Raw genomic sequence first — 25,817 nt, 5'->3', positions numbered from 1 at the left:
GTTTCATTGCAGCAATGAAACCCTAAGGAAGGACAGAAGTATTTTGGAAGTGATTTTCTTTTAGGAATACATTCTATATGAGCTGAGACCTGTTCCCTTACATTAGCAATCCTAATGTCTTTTACAGACTTCTAGTTTGGTTGTCTTTTCTCATACTCACACATGACCTTTCCTTGTGCCTTTTTTACAGAGGTTCTTAACTATGTGGAATCTAATTTCTTTTTTAAAAAAAATATTTATTTCATGTGCATTGGCGTGTTGCCTGCATGTATGAGTGCAAGGGTATCAAATCTTGGAGTTAACATTTGTGAGCCGCCATGTGGTTCCTGGGAATTGAACTCAGGACCTCTGGAAGAGCAGTCAGTGCTGAGTCATTTCTCTAGCCCGGAACCTAATTTCTAAAGCCAAAAGCTCCCTCCCCCAAAACCGTCCAATTTTATTTCTTATTTGGATTCCATTTGCTTTCAGGTTTGTATCGTTTAGACCTACCTGACTTTCTTTTAAATTTATAAACTCAGTCTCAAAAGAAAAAAATATCTTTCCACAGTTCAGATTCCAAGCCAGGAAGACAATGTATGAAAACCCACATGGCCAGCTGTGAATTTTGAGTAGTTTGGAAAGTAGTCAGTGAAGTTTATTATTTAGGATTCTATTATACCATCCTTGGCAACAGCACTGTTCCTTAAAAGGGCACCACAAGGAAGGTTCCCTACTTTATAGAGAGAAAAGCGAGGCAGTAGAGGCAGTTCTGGTTAAATCCATGTAGGTCTTTTGGCTATGCTGCTTTCTTCCACATTCTCTGGTTCACAGAATTCACTTAACTATGTTAGAAAAGCTTTGGACCAGTGCAGAGTTGCAGAGTTAAGATCGACTCCACAAAGTACAAACTCGAAGATTAGTAGTGTTTTGTGGGGAGGGCAGACAGTAACGATGGCTGGTCCAGGCAGTAACACCGACCTCACAAAATAAGAAACAGCAATTTGAGCAACGCGCATTAACCAAGATGAGAAAAAGTGTTATCTAATGAGCTAAGATCTCACTTCACCGTGATAGTGCTGAACGCGCCGCCCTCGAATTCTCAACAACAAAGCTTTTCCAAAAAATTAAGGGAGTGATACTGTGTTTGGGAGAAGACCTGAGGCCCGGGCAGAAGGTGCTCTCTGGAAACCCTAGGTAGTGCTGGCCAGGCAGGGCGGGGCGGGGCAAGGCCCGAGGTGAAGGAGACCTTGCTCCAGCCACCGCGCCATCAGGACCCCAGAGAGTCTGCTCTGGGAAGAGGGAGAAGAGTGCAAGCCGAGGGTGCCTGCTTCTCCGAAGGGAAGAAAGCCCGCACTGGCAAAGGTAGAGCGGACACTGAGGGGCGGACGGGTGGGCTGGTAGAGGCAAGGCAGAATCGCAGTGTAGAGGTGTGAGGAGGTGGCATGAAGATTGGGGACTAGGCCTGGCCCTGAGCGGCGGGAGAGTGAAGGAAGACCGGTTCCTTCTGCAGCTCCCAGTTAGTTTCTGTCAAAGATGGCCAAATTCCACTCTGCCCTTCCCCCTCCCGCGCCTTTTCTAATCCCCTTCGGTGGCTCCCAGTACTGCTGGAGGCCGTGGGGAATCTGGGTGAGTGAGCGCCGGGAGGAGGGTGAGGAAGGAAGAGAACCTCCCCGCTGCACCACCCACCCCGCGGGTCCTGCAGGAGGATCTTTTAGTTGAAAAGGAGGGTTCTGTGGCTTTAAACCGGGGAGTGGGCGTCACCGCGGGGGACCCGGTGACTAGCCGGGGCGGGGTTGGATGGGAGGGGTCATGCAAAGCAGAAGGCGGTGCCGCCAGGGCGGGGCTTCGTGTAGCGCGGGGGCGGGGCCCGGGTGGGCGGGGCGCGGGCGGCCTCTCTTGGGCCAGGCGCGGGAGGGGGCGGGGGCCGCGGCGGGCTGGTACCATCGATCGTGTTCGGGGAGGGGGACGGGTGCCATTCCCCCGGAGGGGGCGGGCCCTGGCGGCGGCGGGGCCAGGGCCCCATTCCCCGCCGGGCGGGCCGGGGGAGGGGCGCGCCTCCGCTCGCGTCCGAGGCGGGGCCCGCGGTACCTTTCGTGGCACGGTGCGGCTGGGGGAGGGTCGAGGGGAGGGGGAAGGGGCGGGCCTGGGAGGGGGAGCCGGAAAGGGGGAGGCGCCGGCGGACAATGGAGCCTATGTGTGCCTGCGGGAGTGGGACGGCGCCGCCGCCGCCGCTGCTGCCGCCGGGGGGAGACGCTGCGCTGCTGCTGCCGCTGGTCCGGGCCCCGGCCCCCCGGGGCTGAGAGCAGCCCGGGACCGCAGCCCCCGCCCGCGCTCGCCCCTCCCCCGCTTCGGCCCCGGGTAAGTGGCCCCGGGGAGGGGGAGGGGCGGGCCGGCGCGGCGGGGGCCGGGTCCGCGTGCGCGTGTAGCCGGGGGCCTCCGGGGGTCGGGGCGCTGGCTTGGCGAGTTGGGTCTGGAGGAACCTGTTGGGGGAGGCGGGGGAGCCTCGGGGGCTGTAGGAGAGACCCCGGCATCTCTCGGGGTTTTAGAGGTTGTGTCCCAAAGCTGTGCTTGAAGAGGTTACCTGAGGGGAGATGACCGTCTCGGGGTCCTGGGATGGAGGGACGATGGAGAGGAAAGAGCGCGCGAAATTAGGAATTTCTGGTTGAGTTTGGTGGGGTTTGTAAGACCTCGGAGATGCGTAGAGGGGAGAAAGGGGACTCCGCAGGCCAGTGACTTGTTGAAGGGTTGGGGGAGGTGTAAGCCTAGAAGAATGTCTGAGTTGTAAAGGGTTCCAGCAGGTGAGATGGCAACGTTTAGGTCACTGAGTCATTGTGGGGGTCGTAGAACACACTAGTGGTTTTCAATTTGGAGCCCTAGAGGCTGACTGGCCTTTGAAAGTTCCAAAGACTATTAAGATGTCACTGGTAAGCGTTGGGTGAGCTTGGTGAAATGGAGATATCCTACAGAAAACACGTCGCAGAGTTGGTGGTTAGTCCAGAGGGAAGGACCAAGGCCTGTAGTAGTATAGCTAGGGACATTATGTTAAAGCTGCCAAGGATAAGAAAGAAAACTTAAAATCTGACCTCCAAGAGCCTTTGGTCTGCTAGAAGTAAGGAAGAGCGTTTTTTAAACGTTCAGAGTGATTCTGAGGCTAAGATTGGAGTCACAGTCATTAGATAGGGTAGCAGAATGGATGCAAATGTGCCTCGGAGGAGATGGTCTGAGGCAGGATGCAGTTTATGCAAAGTTAGACTTTAGTTAAAGCCAACACAGGTCAACCCCTTACAGTTGCTCAGTGGCCATGTAAAAAGTCACTTGTATGGTGCAGTTGTTAGCATTTGATATACTGTAGAATTAAATGGTTGGTTTTGGTGTCAGAGATGTGGGCTCCTGTGTAGGGAACACAGTGATGAATTAGGCATAGCAGGTAAGAAGAGTAGGTAGTAAAAAAGTTGAGATGTTGGAGGGTAAGACTGTTTAGAACCTGTGACTTGGAGGTTTTTCAGTATCACTGTCTGGTTGGTTTGAAAGTTTTTGACTGGACAGTAGTCACTGGAGAATTTGTCATGAAGAAATGTTTGTGTGCAAATCTGGGGACCAGTAACTAAGTCCCCTCCTCTTGAAAAAGACCTATACTGTTGGTAGGAATGGATTAAGAAGAGGGTCTGATAGTTTAGGTGTTGCAAACAGGCTTTGAGGAATGAGGGCTCTATTAACTGTCGGGTGCTTTGGGTAAGTTGAGGAAATGTGGAGATGTGTGTATGACATTTGACAGCTTGATGACCTAGACGTTGGCTATCGAGCCTTGAAAGTCTCTGCAATCAATAGTTTTAACATAGCTGATAGTCAGATAGGAAAATCATCGGCCTAAAGATGAAAGCACAATTTCTGTATAGTTTTCTGTTTATAGGACAAGTACCATGGAACCGGTTCTTGAGCAAAAAGAATATTTTGTTCTTGATTCTAGTTAACCAGCACAAGCCAAAACAAAACCAAAAAACTTACATACATTGGGATTTCTTCTATCGGTTATTTCCCTGTGGCCTTCAGAAGTACCTGCTGGCTGTAAACCAAGAAAGACAAAACAAAACAAACACAAAAAAACAAAAACAAAAAACAAAACACCAGGGGGAAAGACCCAAGGCTTTCACAAGCATTGTGACCAGCTGAGTATTAGATCATGGTTACTGCACAGTGGTGAAAAGCCTTGAACTTGAACTCAAGATGTTAGCTCTCTGGGTGACTTACTTTGAACAAATCTCTGGTGTTTTCTGGTGTTGCTGCTTACAAAGTGACGCCTCTCCTCTCCGACCATTCCTTGCTGCCTTCCCGTCCAGCCAGTTAATACCTGTCCAGAAAGTTCTGTGAACACCTCTGAGGATGCGTGATTATGTAGTATGACTTTTTTAAAATCCCACTCCGACTGTCTCATTAATAGACCGAATTCACCTTCCATTCAGTCATAGCAATATGGTTAATTAAAGAACAGAATGGGCGTTATGAACACTTGTTTCTTCTGCCATCCAAATTTAGGGTCTTATATTAATTTTGAAGGATTAGTGTTTAGAGGGAAGACAGTGATTTTGGTGATAATTGAGCAAAAGTCACCACTGATCGTGAGAAGGTAGATGCTGGCCTAGGCTGCAGGTCCCCTGTGTTGTGGCATAAAGCATGTTTCTCTGTTTCCTGCCTATCCAGTCCTCTTCAGCCATGGGATGGCGTGAGTAAAGTGGTTCTGTTCACTTTGCCATCACTTTCTGCTTTCAGCAATGTGATGGGCAAAGTCTCTGGAAGCTTTTCTTCTTCTAACTCTGGGGTTCTTAGTGTTTTTCTGTCCCAGTACTGTGGCAGTGACACGATGCAGAGTCCCATCTGAGAATGCTTCCTAAATGCAGTAGATGTGAGACATCTAATGTGTGCTAACGTGTGCCTCCCTGTCACACAGTGAACAATGTCTAAGGACACTGATGTTGAAGCAGTGATGAGGGAAGAGCGTGTGTCGTTTTGTCAGCGAATCTTCAGCTAATGTGACATAGTGCTGTTGGCGGCACAGTCACAGTATTACTAATGCTACACCCACCGTTGAAGGCTGCGCTAACTTCATTATTTAGAGATTAGTCAAAATGATGATCTATGTTATTCCCTGAAGGCTTCAAGCCTCCTCTCCTCTCCTCTCCTCTCCTCTCCACAAAGTCCTTGGGAGCTGTGAATCACGGGGTTAAGAACTACCTTAGACCAACTGATTCTGATTTTTTTTTTTAATACTGTGAAATTTGAAAGTTAATGTAAGGCTGCTTACACTTTGGGCTTTGTGATATTTTTAAGTATCTCTAATTATGCTAAGAAGGGACAAAGAGACCACATGAAAAAACCAGAGACCATTTTGCAACCTGACTGCCCTCTTTGGTTGTACAAAAGGTTAAGAAAAACTCAGAGGACACGCTTGTTTTGTTTTGTTGTTTTTTCCAAGTTTGCTAGACACATGAACACATGTAGTTCCCTAGATTTCCTACCCCTTTTCTCCGACTTGTAAAGTTTTCAGGGGTTTGCCTTCTCCCCCATTTTTGATTAATTGCTTTCTTCTCCCAGGTGTCCGTTTGGCCACGGCATAGTGAGGAGTGGGGAGTTTTCCTTGGAGTCAGTGTGAATTTGGATATGAACTTTTCCTTTCTTCTTGTCATCTCAGGACTCAGATGTGGGACTAACTGGTGTCACTTCGTATTGACCTAAACATTCCTGTGTGGTGAGGTGACAGTTCTCCTTCTCTGTAAGCTCCTCCCCGCCCCAATGTAGAAGACAAAGCAGAGTGGACATCTTGAAAGGTAAAAACCTTACCTTAAGCGGCAACTTCTGTGACTTAAGCTTGAGTATGTTGGTTTTTTTTTTTTTTTTTTTTTTTTTTTTTTTGTCTCTTCAGGGTTTCTTGGGAGGTAAAACTGGGGCTGTTCTTGATTCTAGAGGTTTCCCAAAGTTCAAGTCATCAAAGCAGATGCAGGTCACAACTAAAAGTGGCATTACCCTGGGTTTTGTGTGACCCAGGCCCGTGCTTGACTCACTGCAGAAGGCTGAGGAAAAAGGCAGACAGTGAGAAGTGAAGCTGGTATTTATCATGTCCCCTTGGGTTTGTGTGAATGGGAGCTAAGAGAAGCAAGTTCACTGTAATGCATCCATCAACCACGTTTGCTGGGTTTTGCTGGGTACCAGGTGTTAGGATGATGATTGACACCGTCCTCAGGGAGTTCCCTGTCTAACTATAGCAGTGACACTGTTTTCGAGATGTTAAATAGTGAGATAGGCCCTGGATGACGTACAGGGGAGTAGCTGGCACTCTAGGAAAACTTTACAGAGAGGCGATTGGTGTGTACAATAGATCTTTGGTGGCCATTATTCTTAAGGATGGTACTTAGGATTTACTTTGAACATTTTAATCTTGTCAGAATGCTTTAGCTTAACATGAATTTTTGTTTCCTTAACGTTTAGTGGTCCACTAAAGGACATCAGATGACATTTTGCCCCATGAATACTAAAACACGCAGTAGTGTTTCGTGCAAACTGAGGTTTTCTGCATGCGCCCACTGAATCATTTGTTTTCCTCTACATTCGGGCGAGAGGTCAGCTCTTCCTTTTGTATGCTTGAAGAAGCCGTTTCGTTGTTGGCACGCCAGAAGTTAAGAATGAGCTAGGAATGGAATCTTAAGACCTTTTAGTTCCACATTCTGTGATGCTGTGCCTTTTATGGAGTAGTGGTCATAGCGCAGAAATGAAATTTGTTAAACATGACATAGTTCTAATAAACTTGACTCTTTAGAGCAGGAAAGTGGGAGTACATCATGGGAAGGGCTGAAGCTGGAATTTTGATTCTGAGCTCAGTCAAATTAGTTTGTGACTTTGCTTGAAACTTTGCTAATCCTATAGAGTGCCCTTTTAAAGATTCCCTAAATAATTTGGCTCTCAACTTTCTAGAACGTTGTTTTCCTTTGAAATTACAAAACTAGCTTTCCAGTGAAATGGCTCAGCCCTTAGAGGCTCCTGTGCCAAGCTGACAGTTTGAGTTGTACTCTCAGGACCACTTATGGTGGAAGGAGAAAACCATCTCCCACAAAACTCCCTTGACCTCCACACATGCACTGTGGCACATGCACGTGCCTGCACACGTAGATTAAATAAATGAAAAGTATAATTTATTTTGGCCAAGTGTTATCATTCTAGTCTACAGGGACTGATGTTGGAAATCTTATAGGCTACCTGCATGTCTCAGTTTAGCACTTCATTCTGCACACAGTAGGCCCTTCATAGAAGCAGGGTTGTTCAGTCCTAGACGCATTTTTCTTGCCGACTGTTGCCATGCAGAGTCGCAGCTGTGCAGAGGCAGTGGCGGTGAGCAGCCCTAAGAAGACTGTAAGTTCAGACTCACGCTTGGCTTTTGTCTCTGCTCCTTCAGAGCCAGCATCCAATCTCTGTGCTAGGACACACATAGAAGCAAAAGCATGTGCTTTCTCTTATCCATTAAACGCCAGGAAATTTCAAAAGTAGAAAAGTTGATCATGTTTGCACTTACTATCTTACCCCCAGGGCTTTGAAATAGCTACATGTACTGTACACATCCTTTAACAGCGGATGGCTCACGTGTGAGATGGTAGTCTCCTATTTAAACCCCAGAGGAAATAGGAAACCCATTTTTCTCTTAAGATGCTCAGCAGTTGTTGTATTGGTAGTATTGATATTTTCAGATCTACTTTGGAATGCCTACCCACTTTATTCTCTTCTAGGTGAGGGTCACCTTTGGGAAGGCGCTCCGACTCCTCACCCCCAGGATGAACTCTGCAGTGTCGTGACCCTTGGGGTTTTGGTGAGTAGAATTGGATGGTACCATGGGAACAAGTACCCGGCTTAGGAGTGAGAGCTTTGCAAAAAGCTTTAGCTTTTCCTCAACAGTTGATATTTTCTTTTCAATCACTCAGGTCTGGTTCCCCACCCTAGCCTCTAGCAACTGCCATTCTCTTACCTGTTTCTGAGTTCAACTTGTTAAACGTGTAGGAGATCATGTGATATTTGCTTTTTTTATATCTGGCTTATTTAATGTCCTCCAGATTCATCTGTGCCATTACAGATGACAGGATTGCAGTGGTTTTGGTTTTTTTTTTTTTTCTTTTTTTTTTTTTTTTTGGTTCTTTTTTTCGGAGCTGGGGACCGAACCCAGGGCCTTGTGCTTCCTAGGCAAGCGCTCTACCACTGAGCTAAATCCCCAGCCCCCTGTTTTTTTTTTTTTTTAAGGCCAAATAGTTCCAGTGGCAGGGGGACTTGCCACAGTTCTTAAATCTACTCAGTTCTTAAATGGATTGATGCTTGGGTGTGCTCTGTATCTTAGTTGTGATTAAGTGTACAATAGCTGGGCAGTGATGGCCACACCTTTACTCTCAGCACAGGGAGGCAGAGGCAGGCAGATCTTGGAGTTTGAGGACAGCCTGGCCTACAGAGTGAGGTCCAGGACAGTCTGGGCTACACAGAGAAACCCTGTCTCAGGGGAAAAAAGAATTGTGCGGTGAGGTGCAGATACAGTGGCTTAGGGGTTTGATCCCGGCACTGGGGAGGCAGAGGCAGGTGGATGTCTCTGAGTTCAAGGACAGACTGGTCTATATGGAGAGTTTCAGAACAGCCAGGCTACACAGTAATATCCCTTATTCAAGAAAAAAAAATCTGTGAGATACCTCTTGGACATATTCATTTCCTTTTCTTGAATAATAGTTTTTGGACAAATACCTAATGTTCTAGATCCCTTAGTAAGTGGTAGGAATGGAAGGATGGAAAATAAGTTAGTTGCGACCCCTACTTCATGGAGCTCATAGGTGAATGTTATATAGGTAATCACATAATGGTGTACACAGTTAGAAAACCCAAGGTGCTCTGAAGACTGATGGGGGATTTCATGTAAGTAGATGGTTTTAAGGGATCCTTCTCTGAAGAAGACATACTTGACCTGTGACTTTATGAACTGGAAGAGGCATTTTAACTGAATGCGGAGTAGTTTTGGAAGGAAGGCAATACTAACGTGAATAACTCATGTCCAGTCCCATCAGTTTTGAGCCCTCCAGGGAGGTGTCACATAGCCACTGTGTTTGTAGGCTTGCAGAGTACAAGCCAACCCAGAGGTGTGAGTCTGGGAGCTGTTGGCATAGGAGGAACTCACCGAAGAAGGGAGCCCAGTGTGGAGTCCTGTGGGACTCAGGTGTTAGAGTGGGTAGAGAGGGGACTCGGGATGTGTACACATGAGGAGTAGCTGGAGAGGCAACAGGAAAGGGCAGGTCGAGAAGGACGGAATGGCTTGCAAAATTGGCCACAGTGTTCAGCCTTCTGCTATTAAGTGGCCACATTGAGCTCATGCTTGAGAACCACATAACTGAGAGTTTTTAATTGAACAAAAAAGTCATATAATGTTTTAAGTAGGTTTTTATTTTGATATTGGGCTACCAATACGTTTATAGCTACCATGTACACGCCTGATGGATGATGGAGTGAGATATTAGACCAGAGGCTTGGGTGACCTCACAGAAACTGGTACTGTGATCTGGGGATGGAAGTTAATTCCTATGGCGGAAGGTGAGTTGCACCTCATGTCATGTCCATAGAGAAGCTTGGCTCTAAGGGGAGGAGAAGGCTAAACTGGTTTTGATTTGCTTAACTTCCTTTAACTTCTTCTCACTTATCTATTCACTCCATGTGAGGCTATGTATGGTTGCGTGTGTGCCATGGCACAACTGTGGGGGTCAGAGGTCAGAGGACAACCCCCAGGACTTGGTTCTCTCCTTTCAGTGTGTAGGTCCCAGGGATCAAACTCAAGTTGTCAGGTTGGTGGCAAGTATGTGAGCCCTGTTTATTTATTTATTGTTTTCAGCAGTAAAAGGACATTACAGTGGTTCTAACTATTAATTGGGAAGGTCTGATGGACACAGTGATAGAAGAGGTGGCCAGAGAACAGAATAAGATTCCTCAGTGGGCATGAGCCATACCGCCTATTAGTGGACTGAGCCTTGAAGAAAAATGATTAGGTTTTGTTGTTGTTTGTTTTGATTGTAATGAAGCAAAAAAATGGATGGGTACTCTGGGGAAAAGATTTGCAGATTTAGTGTGGGGATGTCCCACTTGGTAAAATGTCTTCTTCCTCTTGAGTAATAGCCAGGACCACAGACAGGAATCATAGCACTCAGGACATGGAAGCAGGAGGATTTGCAAGTTCTTTGTCAACACGGTCTACATAGCAAGTTCCAAGCCACCTAGAGCTATAGAATGAGACACTGCATTAGACAAAACAAACAACAGGAATCACCGGTAACCCACAAACTAGGTTAGGGAGGGAGGGAAGGGAGATGGTAGGTAAATGGGAGCAGATGAGAAGGTCCGAGGTGGTGCCTGGCAGAAGGAGCCAGTGCGCATGCTCCGGAGTGGTGCTCGTCAGAGTTAGATACGCCCCGCTGAAGACCTGACCGCTTCCTCTTGCCAGGTCTGGCATTGCAATGTGGAGAGTACACTGGGGGCTGGGGGCTCCGGCCAGACACCAGCTCTCCCAGCAGCAGAGTGAGCAGTAATGTCATCATTGCTAGATGAGGTCTGAGAGCGGTCTTGTGGGGTGCTGTGCATGGGTTGGAGAGAGTATGCAGTGCGTAGACCAGGGCTGGAGGTGAGTACAGTTGTCAGGTATTCAGAGAAGAGAAGCCTGGGAGGAGAGCTGAGGCACGAGGGTGTTCTCTTAGAGAGAAGTCCCTCTCTCGCTCTGATGATCTTGTGGAAGACCTGTTCTAGTTCCACCCATTGGGCATAATCTCATTCTCTGGAGCTGTCATGAGACGTTCAGTAGTTATGCTCGGTTGTCCCCTCAGAGCAGCAATCTAAAGTTAGGCCTCATTCCTTGGAACACCTCAAACCTGGATTTTATTCTCAGCCATTGCTTGAGGCTTGTGTTCCTTTCAGCCTCCGTTCTGTCTGTCCATCCAGAAAGTAAGGCCAGGGTCTGAGAACACTGATTGGCTCGAGAGGCCATTTGTGTGTGACTGTGTGCTCTGGTCATTCCGGTGGGAAGTACCTGTGATCAATGCCGGGCACATTGTGAGAATAAGAAACGGCATGGAGAAGTACGTTGAAAACCAACATGTTTTATGTTCATGGTTTCATTATTAGAAATAATCTTTGCTACCGGCTCATCAGAAGTGCCTGGCAGATTAATGAGGCAATTTGATATTTTTGATGTATTTTGCATTGCCTCGGAAGAAGAGTACAGTACACACGCCAGGTGTTTCTGTTCTCTGGGGAAGCTGATAAGTCTCTTCCTACTGTAATACCTACGGCACCCGCACGCTGAGAAGTGTAGAGAAACCAGAGAACTTAAAATAAGGTTCTTGTCTTCAAAGAACAGTCTTCACAGGAAGGAAAATACACACAAAGGATCGCTCAGTGCCGCTGGCGGAGCAGTAGATGCACACAGAAGTACCACAGGGTACAGCAGCATGCCGAGGTGATCACCGCTTTCCTCTGCCTGAAGGAAGCCTTGGCTGAGTCCACTCAGGGCTCATCTGCTTCTTATTTTATTGTTCTTTAATAAGATCCCTATTTTTTAATAAGAATGTAAGAAAAAGGTTTATGATCTTAATTTTCCACATTTGACAACAATAGTCCATCCTATAATTTAAACTGCTCAAAAGAAAAATGGAAGATGTGGGGAGGGGGTAGACCTTAAATGTTATTAAGATCAGCATGCTCTTTAGAACGATGTCCCTGAGGCCAACATAGACTGCTTTGGAATATCTTTTCCCAGTTCTCCTTCCTGCTCCCTTTATTTTAAAAGGAAAAGATGTAATCGTGTCTACTTAAAACTTTATAAATCCCCTTCGCTGGCACAGGTAAGAGTCGGGGAGGCCTAACTGAAGGACTTTTGCACTTGACAGTCTCATACAACCAGCACAACCTGAATAATAACTGTGGCTCCTCCTGACTGAGACTCTCAAAGTATGTGCAAGCTGTAACACTCGAGCCTCTTCTAGCTCCTTTTAATTTTTTAGCCACTAGTCCTGCACCTGACACTCTCCTGTCCGTCCCATCCTTGGTCAGCAGGTAGAGAGGGAAGAGCAGGTCATGGTGGTTACAAAACGATGATCATGGAACTCCTGGGAGGGACCCGTGACTTAGAGTATACCATGGTTCCCTCCCCCAATGTCTAGGCTACCCTACATAAAAGGCTTTTCCATTTGTTCCATAGCCAGGTTTGATAATATTTTATTGACCTTTATGCTTCAAATTAGCCTTGCAAATTGGCTCAAAAATACCGTAGCCTTCAAAGATACTCCTTTATTTTCAAAACCGTGGCTCATTGCCATGCTTGCCAATGTCCCTGTCATTAAGGTGAGAACACAGTTACAAAATCTGCATAATTTAATAGAAGACTCATGGAAATCGGGGGGCAGAACTGATTATGTTGGTATTAGCTTAATGTTTGTGTTAGAAGAGTCTCCTTCTCTGCCCATCACCCTGGAGCCTAAGAGTAAAAGCCTCGATGATTTGCTTCATAATGTGAAACTGGGATGGGTTTGTTACTCTTCTCGGCCACTGTTTGCCACCACAGCCCACATCAGAGCTCAATACCAGGGGTTCAAAGCCTTATTTGGAGCAGGGGCCAAGAACCCAAATCCATTGAGACTTTTATATTCAGAAATAAACACAAGGGAGAATAAATGGCTAAACATTAAATCCCCTTTCTCTCCTGCAAACACAAGTGGCTCGGATGGGAGGCCAATATGCTGATCAGAAATTCTTAGTCCCCTTTAGTCGCTTAAGCACCAGAGCCAGTGGCTGCAACATGGCTTCCTCCTTTATCTAGCAGGACCCGAGGCAGGCCCAGCTGTCTCTTGTCCTGTCGATCCTGTAGAAAGGCCTTTTCTGTGTTTTCACTCTCACCTCTTGCCTTGTGTGTCCTTCTCCTGCAGTGTGCCCTGGAAATGCGAGATTTTCCTTCAGCAGCAGGAGGCACACACTCAGAGAATGCTGGAACTTCAAGGGGGAAGGACCCACTTCCACAGCAGAGAAAAACAAAGAGGAAAAAGGCAAACAGGCAGCCAGCGCTAAGGGACACACCAAGCAAGCAGTGGGCAACCGCCTCTGCCCCTAGCAGCTATTTCTGCTGTAGCCCGAGAGGAACTCGGTGAGCCTGTCCCAGTTAGTGACCGAAAGCTCAGGATTTCAATCAATGCATCCCAGTAACCCTAAAGTGAGGAGCTCGCCGTCAGGAAACACACAGAGGTAAGAGGCAAGGGCCTCACTCTCACCCCTCGGGGATGGCACATGGGCACCACACACACTCATTGCTGCATCCGTGTGTACAATTAGAAGCAGAATGGAAAAAAAAAAAAAAAAAAAAAAAAAAGAAGCAGAATGGACCCATGTGGCAAAGAAGGAGGAAACTTACTGAAATAGTAACAAGTCCAATGTTCCTGGGTTACTCTCTCAGCCACCATTCCCATATTTCCCACCTGTACCATTTCCCCACCCTTTACAAAGCACAAACAAGGACCTTAAAGACCAGCCAGCACCATCTGAGGACTCTGAGGCCTAGATAATGAGGTCCTGGAACTAAGACACCGCCAACTACCACCCAGAGCCCTTGCTGCGTTTCTCAGTACCCAGTTATTTAAAAGAATGTTTTGCGTCTCCCCAGGGCAGCGGTGGCCTGCCCTGCTTCGGTGCTGAGTTGCTGTTGGAAGGGATTTGGATGCTGGAGGGTTTCCCTGACCTGACAGCTCCAGTGGGGTTTCCTGCTGCCCTCCTGGGCCTGCCTGCTTGTTTCTGCAGGGGAGCCAGGCTTTCATTACAGCTGTTCCTTGTCCGGAGCCTGGGGGTGGTTGTATTTGATCTTAACGATGTCTGTTTGTTTACTCTGAGCTAGTCTTAGTGTGAGAGTCACTTTTCTATGTACATAGAAACGGTTGTCCTTTATTGACAGAAGCCCTAGAGATAGGTCCCCATGTGACTCTAGTGTTCCTGAGTCCTGGAGGCCATTCTGTTTGATCCTCCCCTCTGTCGATAGCTCTAAGATGGGAGCCAGGGTGGCAGGGACAAGCCAGTGGGCAAGGTGCAGTGCAGGGCAGCTTTTTAGCACTCAGGGGCTCCTTAACCTGTTACAGAAACACGAATTTGTACTGAACATGTCTGGTGTCTGTCTGATCGTTTTGTTATTTGTTTCTTTAGTAGCCCCAAGTCCAAGCAGGAGGTGATGGTCCGTCCCCCTACAGTGATGTCCCCATCTGGAAACCCCCAGCTGGATTCCAAATTCTCCAATCAGGGTAAACCGGGGGGCTCAGCCAGCCAATCCCAGCCATCCCCCTGTGACTCCAAGAGTGGGGGCCATACCCCTAAAGCACTCCCTGGCCCAGGTGGGAGCATGGGGCTGAAGAATGGGGCTGGAAATGGTGCCAAGGGCAAGGGGAAAAGGGAGCGAAGTATTTCGGCCGACTCCTTTGATCAGAGAGATCCTGGGACTCCAAACGATGACTCTGACATTAAAGGTATGTCTACAAGATCTTTGAGACTCAGAGGGCAGTAGGTGTTCCCTGGGGAAGGCATCTGACATTCACTAGAGGCCAGAGGCTCTGTCAGTGAAGTGGGAGAGGATGTGGCAGAGCCTGGCAGTCTCGAAGCTTGGGATAGACCACTGCTTCTCATTTTTCTCCTTATTGAAGAACAGTCTAGAACACTTTGTTGAGTTCTTGCTCTTGAAAGTGTGTGACTTGATCAGATATGTTTTAGACCTAGCCCATGTTCGTAAGCATATCTCTGGCCTGTGCACTGTGATCCTTCAGTCAAGCCAGTAGCTGCAGTCAGCTGTGTCTACGGCCCACACTGGAGCGGTTTCTCTAACATTCCCGCCTCTTGGAGAAATCCTCCAAGACTGGGGTTTTGTACTTTCTGGTTGCCACTTTGCCAGACTGATAGACACACGGGGAAGCCATAATGACCCTGGCACTAGTTCAGAGCTGTCACAGCTGATTTCAGTGTGGCAGGAATGAGTGGCTACCAGATGTGGTAGAAATTTGGCAGGCACCACAATGGAACATCTCAGGGAAGAGTGTTGCTGTGAGGCCTTAGGCTCTTTTCTTCCTTCAGTAAAACTTTTTAAAAAAAAGTCTTAAGAGCAGCCAGAATGTGAAGTTACTGTTTAAGAAGCGAAAGAGAGATTTCCTCAGCCCAAAATGAAAGTGTAAACCTGAGTAACCACTCCCTGCCTCCCTCCTTCCTTCCCAGTCCCTTTCTGAAGTGTTCTTGGGAATCCTGTTATGAATCCCAGCACTCTCCTGGGTACTGGGGTATAGACAGCAGGACAGATGTTGTCATCCTTAAGAATTTGAGGGCACCTAGAAAGCCAGCCATCAGAGCATCCATATGAAATATGATAAATGCCAGGTTACTAGAAGGGAGCCGTGAGTGTGATTACCTAGGCGTCCTGTCATGTCTAAAGGCTTCAGAAGGGGGGTACCAGAAAGGAAGTATACTAATGTGTACTCTAGACAGGAAAGGACACAGGACTGATACAGATGAGTCATTTGGGGAAAAGAGTGAAAAGATAAGTAGAAGAGATATTTTCTCTTAGCAAGGGACTTGCTCTGGAAATTTTCAAGGTGGATCTATGTTACAATGATGCTGTGTAAATGCTGGCAGGAAGGCTGGGAGGAGCCGCCTGTTCTCCACCTAACAGCGAGCCTTTCATTCTTTTAGAATGTAATTCTGCAGACCACATCAAGTCCCAGGAGTCCCAGCACACACCACACTCCATGACCCCGTCAACTGCTACAGCCCCCAGGTCTTCCACTCCCTCACATGGCCAAACTCCTGCCCCAGAGCCCATACCTGCTCAGAAGACACCAGCCAAAGTGGTGTACGTGTTTTCTACTGAGATGGCAAATAAGTAAGTGATGGCGGCGTCTTGGTGTTGAACTTGCCTCGAGTGTGTTTCGAGACCACAGTTCTTATTCTACGGCATTGACTTCTGTACAGCACTTCCTTGCCTGTGTTGGGAGAGGGAGAGTAAGGTTATGTAAACATAGGTTGAACACACAATATACAATTTTCTGCAGTCTGTCCTTTTTTTTTTTAAATCACGAACAGTAAATGTCTATACTAGAATAATGAGAAAATATAGGAAGAAAAATCTCAGGAATTTACCAGAAGTAGCTATAGCTACTGTGAACATTTTGCTTTATATATTTCAAGTTGTTGGATGATGCAATGAGTTTTGTTTACCCTCCACATTTTCTCCCAAGGTGAAATGTGGATCTTCACAGCCTTGCTCTGTCTTTAGGTGTTAGGATTCTGGTTTCTGCCTTTCCTAGGTGGTGTTTGAATGAGAATTTTCTATGACTCACCTAACTGGATTGATCTTGGGCTTTTTAGTGTGTTTCTGTTTTTGTTTTGTTGTTGTTTAGCGCCCATGTAGGCGTTCGCTCCCGTTACTGCCATCTTCAGACATTTGATGGTAGCTGATAACCATAAATAATGAAGTGTGTTTCCTTCAGTTTCTTCTCACTCAGCATTCCTAGTGGTCCTTTACCCCCCCTGGGGTTATTAACATGTCTAGAGTTGCACCTCATGGAACGAAGCAAGTGCTAGTGTGTCATCTCGTTTGTCTTGCAGGGCTGCAGACGCTGTACTGAAGGGCCAGGTTGAAACAATTGTCTCTTTCCACATCCAGAACATCTCTAACAGCAAGACAGAGAGAAGCACAGCCCCCCTGGTATGTCATGTACGTTTGGAATGATGGCATCCGGGTTCTGCAGTGTGTGAAGAGTGGTGGTAAATTAAATTGAGAGTGAACGAGTCTTGGCAGCACAAGCAGTAGTCTGGGTATTTCACCCAGTCCTGGCACCGTGAGGTCGGAGGCATATCGTCCCACTCACTGCTTCTGCTGGAAGAGGCTGGAGAACGTGGAAGAAAGCAGAGATCAACCTAATGAGAGCAGAATTAGAGTCAGGTGGCTCTCCAAATGATTCTTACTTGTTTGGAATCAGGGCCCACTGAGTACTTTTTAATTGCGTGATATTCTCGGAAGTATAGCGGATTAGTTTGTTTCCTCCCTGGATCTTAAGCGGCCAGTATAGCTACACTAGGAAAAAAGTCTTTCTCTAAGCTTAGAGAGCCCAACGTGTAATCAAACTTATTTGTTGTGAAGAGGCATTGTCCCACGAGCTGGGAGTAGGTAGAGATTTAAAAGATTTAGACACTGTTTTTCAGAGAGCATAAAGCACAATCCTGGGATGAGTCTTAAACATGAAAAAAAAGTTGAATGACAGTAAATGGTAAGTCATAAGTCAAGACAAGTCAGATGGCTCCTTGTCTAGCTTGTGTGTTGACGAGGCTCCATCTCCAGGGCACAGCAGCACTTGGGCTTTCCTGGATTCAGAAACGGCGCTTCCCAGTCCTGTGCCCCTCGGCTGCTCAATAAAAACCTCTTGTCCCGGGTGTGCTGCAGTGCAGTTCCCTGCTTTATTGACCCTATGACAATTCCTGATGCAGCTGTCACCTCTGCCTTATCTGTTACTAAATGACACTGGAGTAGGACTTTGGGGGGGTGGGGATTGGTAAAGACTAATCTGATTGGTCCCCTCTGCTGTAGTTGCTTTATGAAGTCAGTACCCACCTGCCGCAAACTCATCAAAACTGACCAGCAAAACCAAATGGAAATAGCAGCTAAGCAAAGGTCCCTCCTCCAGGGAATCGCAGACATGAAATATACTTTTGATGTATATTCAGAACCACACAGATTCAGATCACAAACACATATACACCGTAGACACTTAAATCTGAAACGCTAACTGTTGGTGTGCATAGATGCCCACAAGGATTCATTTACAGATTTACCCACAGGCAAACATTCCAGCTCAGTTGAGAGCAAAACATGGGCATCATCCAAACTCATTGTCCATATTGTCGGTGACATGCTTTTGTCTAGGATGAAGTATAGCAGTGGTCCTTAATAAATGATAAGCAGTCATCTAACCTGTTAAAAGGGACAGCCGTGTTGATTGGAAAAAACAGATCCAGAGACACCGTGAGCTAGACGGTCTCAGATTTCTCCACAGACACTTCCTGCCCTCAGATTAGCTTACTGCCGCCAATATACAAACTCTTATCAAATACGGAATCAGCTATCACAAACTGAAAACAGAAACCAGAGATGCCAGGCCCATGGAAACTCAAGGAGGAAGTAAGTCAGTAATCACTCTGCCAGAGGAGGCAGAGCACGGAGCAGCCTCCCCGCCACTGTGACTGGCTGAGCACAAAGCCACAAGTGACTTTTTGTTTCCTTCATTTGGAAACATCAGCCCTTTTGATTGATAATGAGAAGAATGTATAATCATGAAACAGAAAAAGTGTTAGGTATAACCTCTCACATGCCAAGAAACTAATCTTTCCTTAAATTAAAAGTACGTAGTGGACACGTAATCACAAACCTGTTCCCCAAAATAGATCCTCAGGTATTCAGTGGAGTAGCACTTGCCTGACACATTTATGAACTTATTGAGCCTAACTTTCAGGAAGGGAAAGAATGTTTGCCATAAGGTTTAAAATTGGTTAAAAAAAATCCTTGAGCAGTTTGAAAGGAGATACCTCATGGGTTTATGTCCTTAGGACACAACTTTGATGTGGTTAATTGCCCTTCTGCTCCGTTCTCGTTATGATGCAAAGCATCTTATTGTCTTCAGAACACACAGATACCCAGCCTTCGGAATGATCCAAAACCTCTCCCACAACAGCCTCCAGCTCCCGCCAGCCAGGACCAGAACTCTTCCCAGAATGCCAGACTGCAGCCAACTCCTCCCATTCAGGCACCAGCACCCAAGCCTGCTGCAGCCCCGCGTCCCCTGGACCGGGACAGTCCTGGGGTAGAAAACAAACTAATTCCTCCTGTGGGCAGTCCTGGGAGCTCCACTCCACTGCCCCCAGATGGTACTGGGCCAAACTCGACACCCAACAACCGAGCAGTGACCCCTGTCTCCCAGGGGAGCAATAGCTCTTCAGCAGATCCCAAAGCCCCCCCACCTCCACCAGTGTCCAGTGGTGAGCCCCCCACACTGGGAGAGAACCCCGATGGCCTATCTCAGGAGCAGCTGGAGCACCGGGAACGCTCCTTACAAACTCTGAGAGATATCCAGCGCATGCTTTTCCCTGATGAGAAAGAATTCACAGCAGGACAAACAGGAGGTCCCCAGCAGAACACTGGGGTTCTAGATGGACCTCAAAAAAAACCAGAAGGGCCAATACAGGCCATGATGTCTCAATCCCAAAGCCTCGGTAAGGGCCCTGGGCCCCGGACAGATGTGGGAGCTCCGTTTGGCCCTCAAGGACATAGAGATGTGCCCTTTTCTCCAGATGAAATGGTTCCACCTTCTATGAACTCCCAGTCTGGGCCCATAGGACCGGACCACCTGGACCATATGACTCCTGAGCAGATAGCATGGCTGAAGCTGCAGCAGGAGTTCTATGAGGAGAAGAGGAGGAAGCAGGAGCAGGTGGTTGTCCAGCAGTGCTCCCTCCAGGATATGATGGTCCATCAGCATGGGCCCCGGGGAGTGGTCCGAGGGCCTCCCCCTCCATACCAGATGGCTCCTGGTGAAGGCTGGGCACCTGGGGCAGAGCCATTTCCTGATGGGATCAACATTTCACATTCTTTGCCCCCAAGGGGCATGGCTCCTCACCCCAACATGCCAGGGAGCCAGATGCGCCTTCCTGGATTTGCAGGAATGATAAATTCAGAAATGGAGGGGCCAAACGTGCCCAACCCAGCCTCCAGACCAGGTCTCTCTGGAGTCAGTTGGCCAGATGATGTGCCAAAAATCCCAGATGGTCGAAATTTCCCTCCTGGCCAGGGTGTCTTCAGTGGGCCTGGCCGAGGGGACCGCTTTCCAAACCCCCAAGGCTTGTCTGAAGAGATGTTTCAGCAGCAGCTGGCAGAGAAGCAGCTGGCTCTGCCCCCCGGGATGAGCATGGAGGGCATCCGGCCTGGCATGGAGATGAACAGGATGATTCCGGGCTCCCAGCGCCACATGGAGCCAGGAAGTAACCCCATTTTCCCTCGGATACCAGTCGAGGGTCCTCTGAGCCCTTCCCGGGGTGACTTCCCAAAAGGAATGCCTCCACAGATAGGTCCTGGTCGGGAACTTGAGTTTGGCATGGTTCCTGGTGGGATGAAGGGAGATGTCAGTCTAAACGTCAACATGGGATCCAGCTCTCAGATGATACCTCAGAAGATGAGGGAGGCTGGGGCAGGCCCTGAGGAGATGATGAAGTTACGCCCTGGTAGCTCAGAAATGCTGCCTGCCCAGCAGAAGATGGTGCCCCTGCCATTTGGCGAGCACCCTCAGCAGGAGTATGGTGTGGGCCCCAGGCCATTCCTTCCCATGTCTCAGGGTCCAGGCAGTAACAGTGGCTTGCGGAATCTCAGAGAACCAATTGGGCCCGACCAAAGGACTAACAGCCGGCTCAGTCACATGCCACCACTACCTCTCAACCCTTCCAGTAACCCCACTAGCCTCAGCACAGCTCCTCCAGTTCAGCGTGGCCTGGGGCGGAAGCCTTTGGATATATCTGTGGCGGGCAGCCAGGTGCATTCCCCAGGCATCAACCCTCTGAAGTCTCCTACAATGCACCAAGTCCAGTCTCCGATGCTGGGCTCACCCTCGGGGAACCTCAAGTCCCCTCAGACTCCATCGCAGCTGGCAGGCATGCTGGCAGGCCCAGCTGCTGCTGCTTCCATTAAGTCCCCTCCTGTCTTGGGGTCTGCTGCTGCTTCGCCTGTTCACCTCAAGTCTCCATCACTTCCTGCCCCATCGCCTGGATGGACCTCCTCTCCCAAACCTCCCCTTCAGAGTCCTGGGATCCCTCCAAACCACAAGGCGCCCCTCACCATGGCCTCCCCAGCCATGCTGGGAAGTGTAGAATCAGGTGAGTATGCTTACACGCTCACACCTGGTAGCTGGAGGTTGCTATAACCTGAGTTTGTGTTTTAAGGAAACTTAGTGTCTGAATTGAATAGTCAAAGGCAGTGGCCTTTGTCCTATTTTGTTGCAAGGTACATAATAATCAGTACTTGAAAAAAATTATTCACAAGCATCCATTCCTGGCAAAGATTAAGTATGAAGGACTGGTGAGAGGCTTGAAAACAGAGATGGCCTTAGGTCCCTAGACAGTTGATGTTGGCATGTGGATACAGGTGAAATGGAATGATGACAGCGGTTAAGGGAGGCTTCCTCAAGTCCTGCTCCACCCACTTCAGGGTTAGTAACCAACCACAGTGAGGCCTCTGCTGGAAGACCATGGCCTCCCTCTAAGTGTCAGCAATGAGAACTTAGGAAGCTCCTTGGTAAGCTGCTCTAGTCACACACCAGCTACAATTTGTTAACAGTTTCCTTCCTAGGAGAGCCTCTGGCTGATGATGGTAGTTTCCCCAATTGGGACCAGAGGTGGTCAGTGAAGTAGCCTGGGGTGTTAAGTACTGGGTTGGTGCCATCTCCACTAGGGAAACACTAGAATCAGAATAAGGCAGGCGATTTACCCTAGCAAGCTAAAGTATCTCTGTGGGGTGGCATTCACTAGCTCAGTCAAGTGGAGCAGCCAGCCACCTCAGACATGTTCATGGAAATTAATCAAGAGTTTGAGCAGAGTGATGGGGTTTGTACCTGAGGGTAGAGTACACTCCTGTCTTGTTGGCATGCAAATACCTGAGTTGAATTCTAAATTATAGTTGTCCGGGGAGAGAAATCTACTTGTTCAACACCCTTCAGTGAGACAGTTGTCTGTGAGCCTTGTTTTCCCCAAGACTGAAGCAATGTTTCTAGCACATTCCTAGCATGCTCACCTTTGCTGATCCTTAACCGCTACAGCCCCCTGTGGTCTCCCTCTGCACACAGGGCTTGGCAGGAAGACTAAGCAGTGCCCCAGCTCGGGTAACACTGTCCTGCTCATCTGACTTGTTCTCGGCCTCATTGGCTCATAGCTGTCATGCCCAGCACCCTTCAAGAAACATCCGATTCCCTGCCTCATTTTGTTTTGTTCTCTTAGGTGGTCCCCCACCTCCTACAGCCAGCCAGCCTGCCTCGGTGAGCATCCCCGGAAGTCTTCCCTCTAGCACACCTTACACCATGCCTCCAGAACCCACCCTTTCCCAGAACCCACTTTCGATTATGATGTCTCGAATGTCCAAGTTTGCGATGCCCAGTTCCACCCCCTTATACCACGATGCCATCAAGACTGTGGCCAGCTCTGATGATGACTCCCCTCCGGCTCGCTCACCCAACTTGCCATCAATGAATAGCATGCCAGGTAAGATGAGAGGCCAGTGCCGAGCAAAGCAGGAGCCTTGTAAAGTGTCTATTCAGTAGCCGTAGACATGCACAGATGGAAACTTAACAAGTTGAAAAATGTGCCGACTACATTTCCAAGTGAAGCCTGGACAGGAGGACTGAAGCTCGGTTAGCGTGGTTCTCGATCTGTAAGATGCCAGGGTGCAGGGTGGGTGCGGTCAGTTTTGTGGTGATCTTGTGTGTGAGGCACAGTTAGGTTTTGGTTCTCCTGCGTCAGTACTGCAGAGCCTCTTTCATTTCTGTTTCTGGACTGCTTTTCTGGGGAAGCAGCTTCAGTCCCCAGGTTCTTGCCTCCTGTTCCGTCTGCATTCCCTCCTGCGCTCACTCCTGCCAGCCTCACTAACAGGAAGTGCCGTAGAATGGTGGCGATGACCATCAGAGAAGCCATGACTTTCCTGGTTCCCCTTTCATTCTGAATGTTAGGCATATTGCTTATTTATCAGTTAATTAACCAGGTTAGGAAGTGCTCTGTGATCGTCACAAGCAGCAGCCCTGCCACACTTGATTTTAATCCCATAGAGAACAAATGTGGCTCAGAGGCTGCAGCAGGACCGCAGGTGCTCCTTGTCCATTGGAAGTTCCTGTTTCCTTAACAGCTTGAGAACCTGGAGCTGTAATACCCTCTTTACGGCACCGTGAAACAGTACAAAATTCCACTTGAAATAGAAAAGACCTGTTTGGTTTCCTTCTTGATATTTGTGCTATTTGAACTTAAGATACTCAACCACTCCTTTATCCAAAGTAGGCTACACTTGAGCCACCCAAACAAATCCTGTTCTGTATGAACTGTCCCCATTGAAGAAGACCGTGCTTATTTGAAATTTAACTAAGACCTTTTCAGAGGAAATGTATTCCGTGTAACAGCTAGCGGCTTGGTGATACATTGTCTGCTTCCTGGGTACCTGTCTGTGTGCCTCCAAGTATGCTACCAACTTTGGTGACAGGGATTATTTATTTTCCCAACACAGTGCACATTTGATGCATAATAATTTTTTGTATAATGTGTGATTCGTTGTCATTTTTGTGAGTTGCTTTTGGTTGAGTTGATTCCTTTGATGTCTTTATTTTTCTAGGAATGGGCATTAATACACAGAATCCTCGAATTTCAGGTCCCAACCCCGTGGTTCCGATGCCAACACTCAGCCCGATGGGAATGACCCAGCCACTTTCTCACTCCACTCAGATGCCCTCTCCTAATGCCATGGGACCCAGCATACCTCCTCACGGGGTCCCAATGGGGCCTGGCTTGATGTCACACAATCCTATCATGGGACATGGGTCCCAGGAGCCTCCAATGGTACCTCAAGGACGGATGGGCTTCCCCCAGGGCTTCCCTCCAGTACAGTCTCCTCCTCAGCAGGTTCCATTCCCTCACAATGGCCCCACCGGGGGACAAGGTAACTTCCCAGGAGGGATAGGTTTCCCAGGAGAAGGACCCCTTGGTCGTCCCAGCAACCTGCCCCAAAGTTCAGCAGATCCAGCACTTTGCAAGCCTGGAGGCCCAGGGGCTCCTGACTCCTTCACTGTCCTGGGGAACAGCATGCCTTCAGTGTTTACAGACCCAGATCTGCAGGAGGTAATCCGACCTGGAGCGACCGGAATACCTGAGTTTGACCTCTCCCGCATTATCCCATCTGAGAAGCCCAGCCAGACATTGCAGTATTTCCCTCGAGGGGAAGTCCCAGGCCGCAAACAGCCACAAGGTCCTGGGCCTGGGTTTTCACACATGCAGGGGATGATGAGTGATCAAGCCCCTAGAATGGGGTTAGCATTACCTGGCATGGGAGGCCCCGGGCCAGTAGGAACTCCAGACATTCCTCTTGGTACATCTCCATCCATGCCAGGCCACAGCCCAATGAGACCACCAGCCTTTCTCCAGCAAGGCATGATGGGACCTCACCACCGGATGATGTCACCAGCACAATCCACAGTGCCCGGCCCGGCCACCTTGATGACCAATCCAGCTGCTGCTGTGGGCATGATTCCTGGCAAGGATCGGGGGCCTGCTGGGCTCTATACCCACCCAGGTCCTGTGGGCTCTCCAGGCATGATGATGTCCATGCAGGGCATGATGGGACCCCAACAGAACATCATGATCCCCCCACAGATGAGGCCCCGGGGCATGGCTGCTGACGTGGGCATGGGTGGATTTAGCCAAGGACCTGGCAACCCAGGAAACATGATGTTTTAAGCTGCTACGATTGGATGTGCCGATCCTTGTCAAGATGAGATTCCAGGTCCTGTGAGCTGCTTTGGTGGAGTTCCAGGAATCCTTACCGTTGGTCATGCCATAGGAGAAGAGGGACCCGGGGCTGCTTTGAGGGAGGAGGGAACCAAGAATGTATGGGTTTACCGGAAAACAAATTAGTCATTTAATCAACAGGTGTGTTTTTTTTAAGATTTATTTTTTAAAAATTATTTTTGTGGACGTGGGGTCCCGTGACGGCACCTACTTTTGGGAATCTGTAGCCGTGTTTGAGATTCGCCATCGGTCATGTCTTGCACCGTTCTCTGTGTTTACGTCCTTTGGACTGGCTTCTCCCAGGATTCTTTTCTGGTTTTTGATTTTTGATTTGGGCTTTATTTTGTGTGTGTGTGTGTGTGTGTGTGTGTGTGTGTGTGTGTGTGTGTGTGTGCGCGTGCGTGCGTGTGTGTACTGTACTATATTGTAAAAGGGATTTTAGCAGAGACTTTAGTCTTTGGGGCAAGAGGAGAACAGGAATGCTGGGCTGTTTACTTTAGATGGAGAATCCATCTTCAGACCTTGGACTATTTTCTTTCAACTCCAGTGTATAGAAAAACCAAACTACGACCTCAGAGCAGAGTATTAACGACAAGCACAAAAAAGGAACTGAGTTCAGCGAGGGGTGGGGGGAGGGGGACAATTTTCTTTTAAAAATACTGAAGCTCGGGACATTTGCTCTTCAGTTCGTGTGCTCTTGAGCACGGTCTGTCTCTCCCAGTATACGAACCCGCCCTCACGGTTTCCTCTCCTCCTCTCCTCCTCCAGTTCCTTGGGTAAGTGTGTTTCCTTCCTGTGACCCCGATGGTGGCCCTCTGCTTCCCCCCTCCTCTTCCCCTTGGCAGCTGCAATACCCGGGTTCTCTTCTCTGGGGTTCTCTCGGGAAGCCTCGCCCCTGCCTCGGATGCCCTGCCTCTTGTCCCTCCCAGCCTTCCCCGCCTGTGTACTCTTCCTCGACCGCCTTGTTTCTTGTTCTCTTTTTTTCTTAGGAATTCCCAAGTGAATTTTATTAATGTGGGAATGGAACCGATGCTAAAAGCTATCCAGGATTTTGTTTTTGTTTTAAATTTTGTGTTCCTTCCCTTTCCTCCCTCTTCCCATGCGTGAAACGTTCTGTGTAATCTTCATTAAATTTGGTACAAAACCACTCACCAGAGCTGTGGTGTCAGAAAAATAAATATATTGTTTCTTACAAAACTGAA

General features: G+C 48.3%; 2 protein-coding genes across 4 annotated transcripts; one reads left to right on the top strand and one right to left on the bottom strand.

Annotated features, from left to right (window-relative positions):
• On the top strand, nucleotides 1-25,817 carry Bcl9 (BCL9, transcription coactivator). Of its 3 annotated transcripts, NM_001107703.3 has the most exon segments (10): nucleotides 1-1,341; nucleotides 5,666-5,801; nucleotides 7,749-7,828; nucleotides 12,951-13,263; nucleotides 14,209-14,525; nucleotides 15,733-15,922; nucleotides 16,648-16,747; nucleotides 18,717-20,955; nucleotides 22,072-22,332; nucleotides 23,447-25,817. In NM_001107703.3, coding segments are annotated over 7 exon segments (4,278 nt in total). In that variant the 5' UTR covers nucleotides 1-1,341; nucleotides 5,666-5,801; nucleotides 7,749-7,828; nucleotides 12,951-13,210; the 3' UTR covers nucleotides 24,565-25,817.
• Nucleotides 1,787-10,568, bottom strand: LOC120101047 (proline-rich protein 2-like). Its single transcript, XM_039103938.1, has 2 exons — nucleotides 10,462-10,568; nucleotides 1,787-2,459 (listed from the first exon to the last, which is right to left on the bottom strand). The coding sequence occupies exons 1-2, from the start codon at nucleotides 10,566-10,568 to the stop codon at nucleotides 1,787-1,789; spliced, it is 780 nt and encodes a 259-aa protein (XP_038959866.1).

The sequence above is a fragment of the Rattus norvegicus genome, chromosome 2, assembly GCF_036323735.1.
Source record: "Rattus norvegicus strain BN/NHsdMcwi chromosome 2, GRCr8, whole genome shotgun sequence".
NCBI lineage: Eukaryota > Metazoa > Chordata > Mammalia > Rodentia > Muridae > Rattus > Rattus norvegicus.
This window is presented reverse-complemented; position numbering and strand designations above follow the sequence as displayed.

Coding starts and splice junctions, on each gene's coding strand:
- LOC120101047 (XM_039103938.1), bottom strand. CDS start 10,568: ATGACATTACTGCTCACTCTGCTGCTGGGAGAGCTGGTGTCTGGCCGG. Junction 2,460..10,461: donor AGACCTGGCAAGAGGAAGCG/GTCAGGTCTTCA, acceptor CTCCCCCAACAG/GTTCCTCCAGACCCAACTCG.
- Bcl9 (XM_006233014.5), top strand. CDS start 13,211: ATGCATCCCAGTAACCCTAAAGTGAGGAGCTCGCCGTCAGGAAACACA. Junction 13,264..14,208: donor CCGTCAGGAAACACACAGAG/GTAAGAGGCAAG, acceptor TTGTTTCTTTAG/TAGCCCCAAGTCCAAGCAGG. Junction 20,956..22,071: donor GCTGGGAAGTGTAGAATCAG/GTGAGTATGCTT, acceptor TTGTTCTCTTAG/GTGGTCCCCCACCTCCTACA.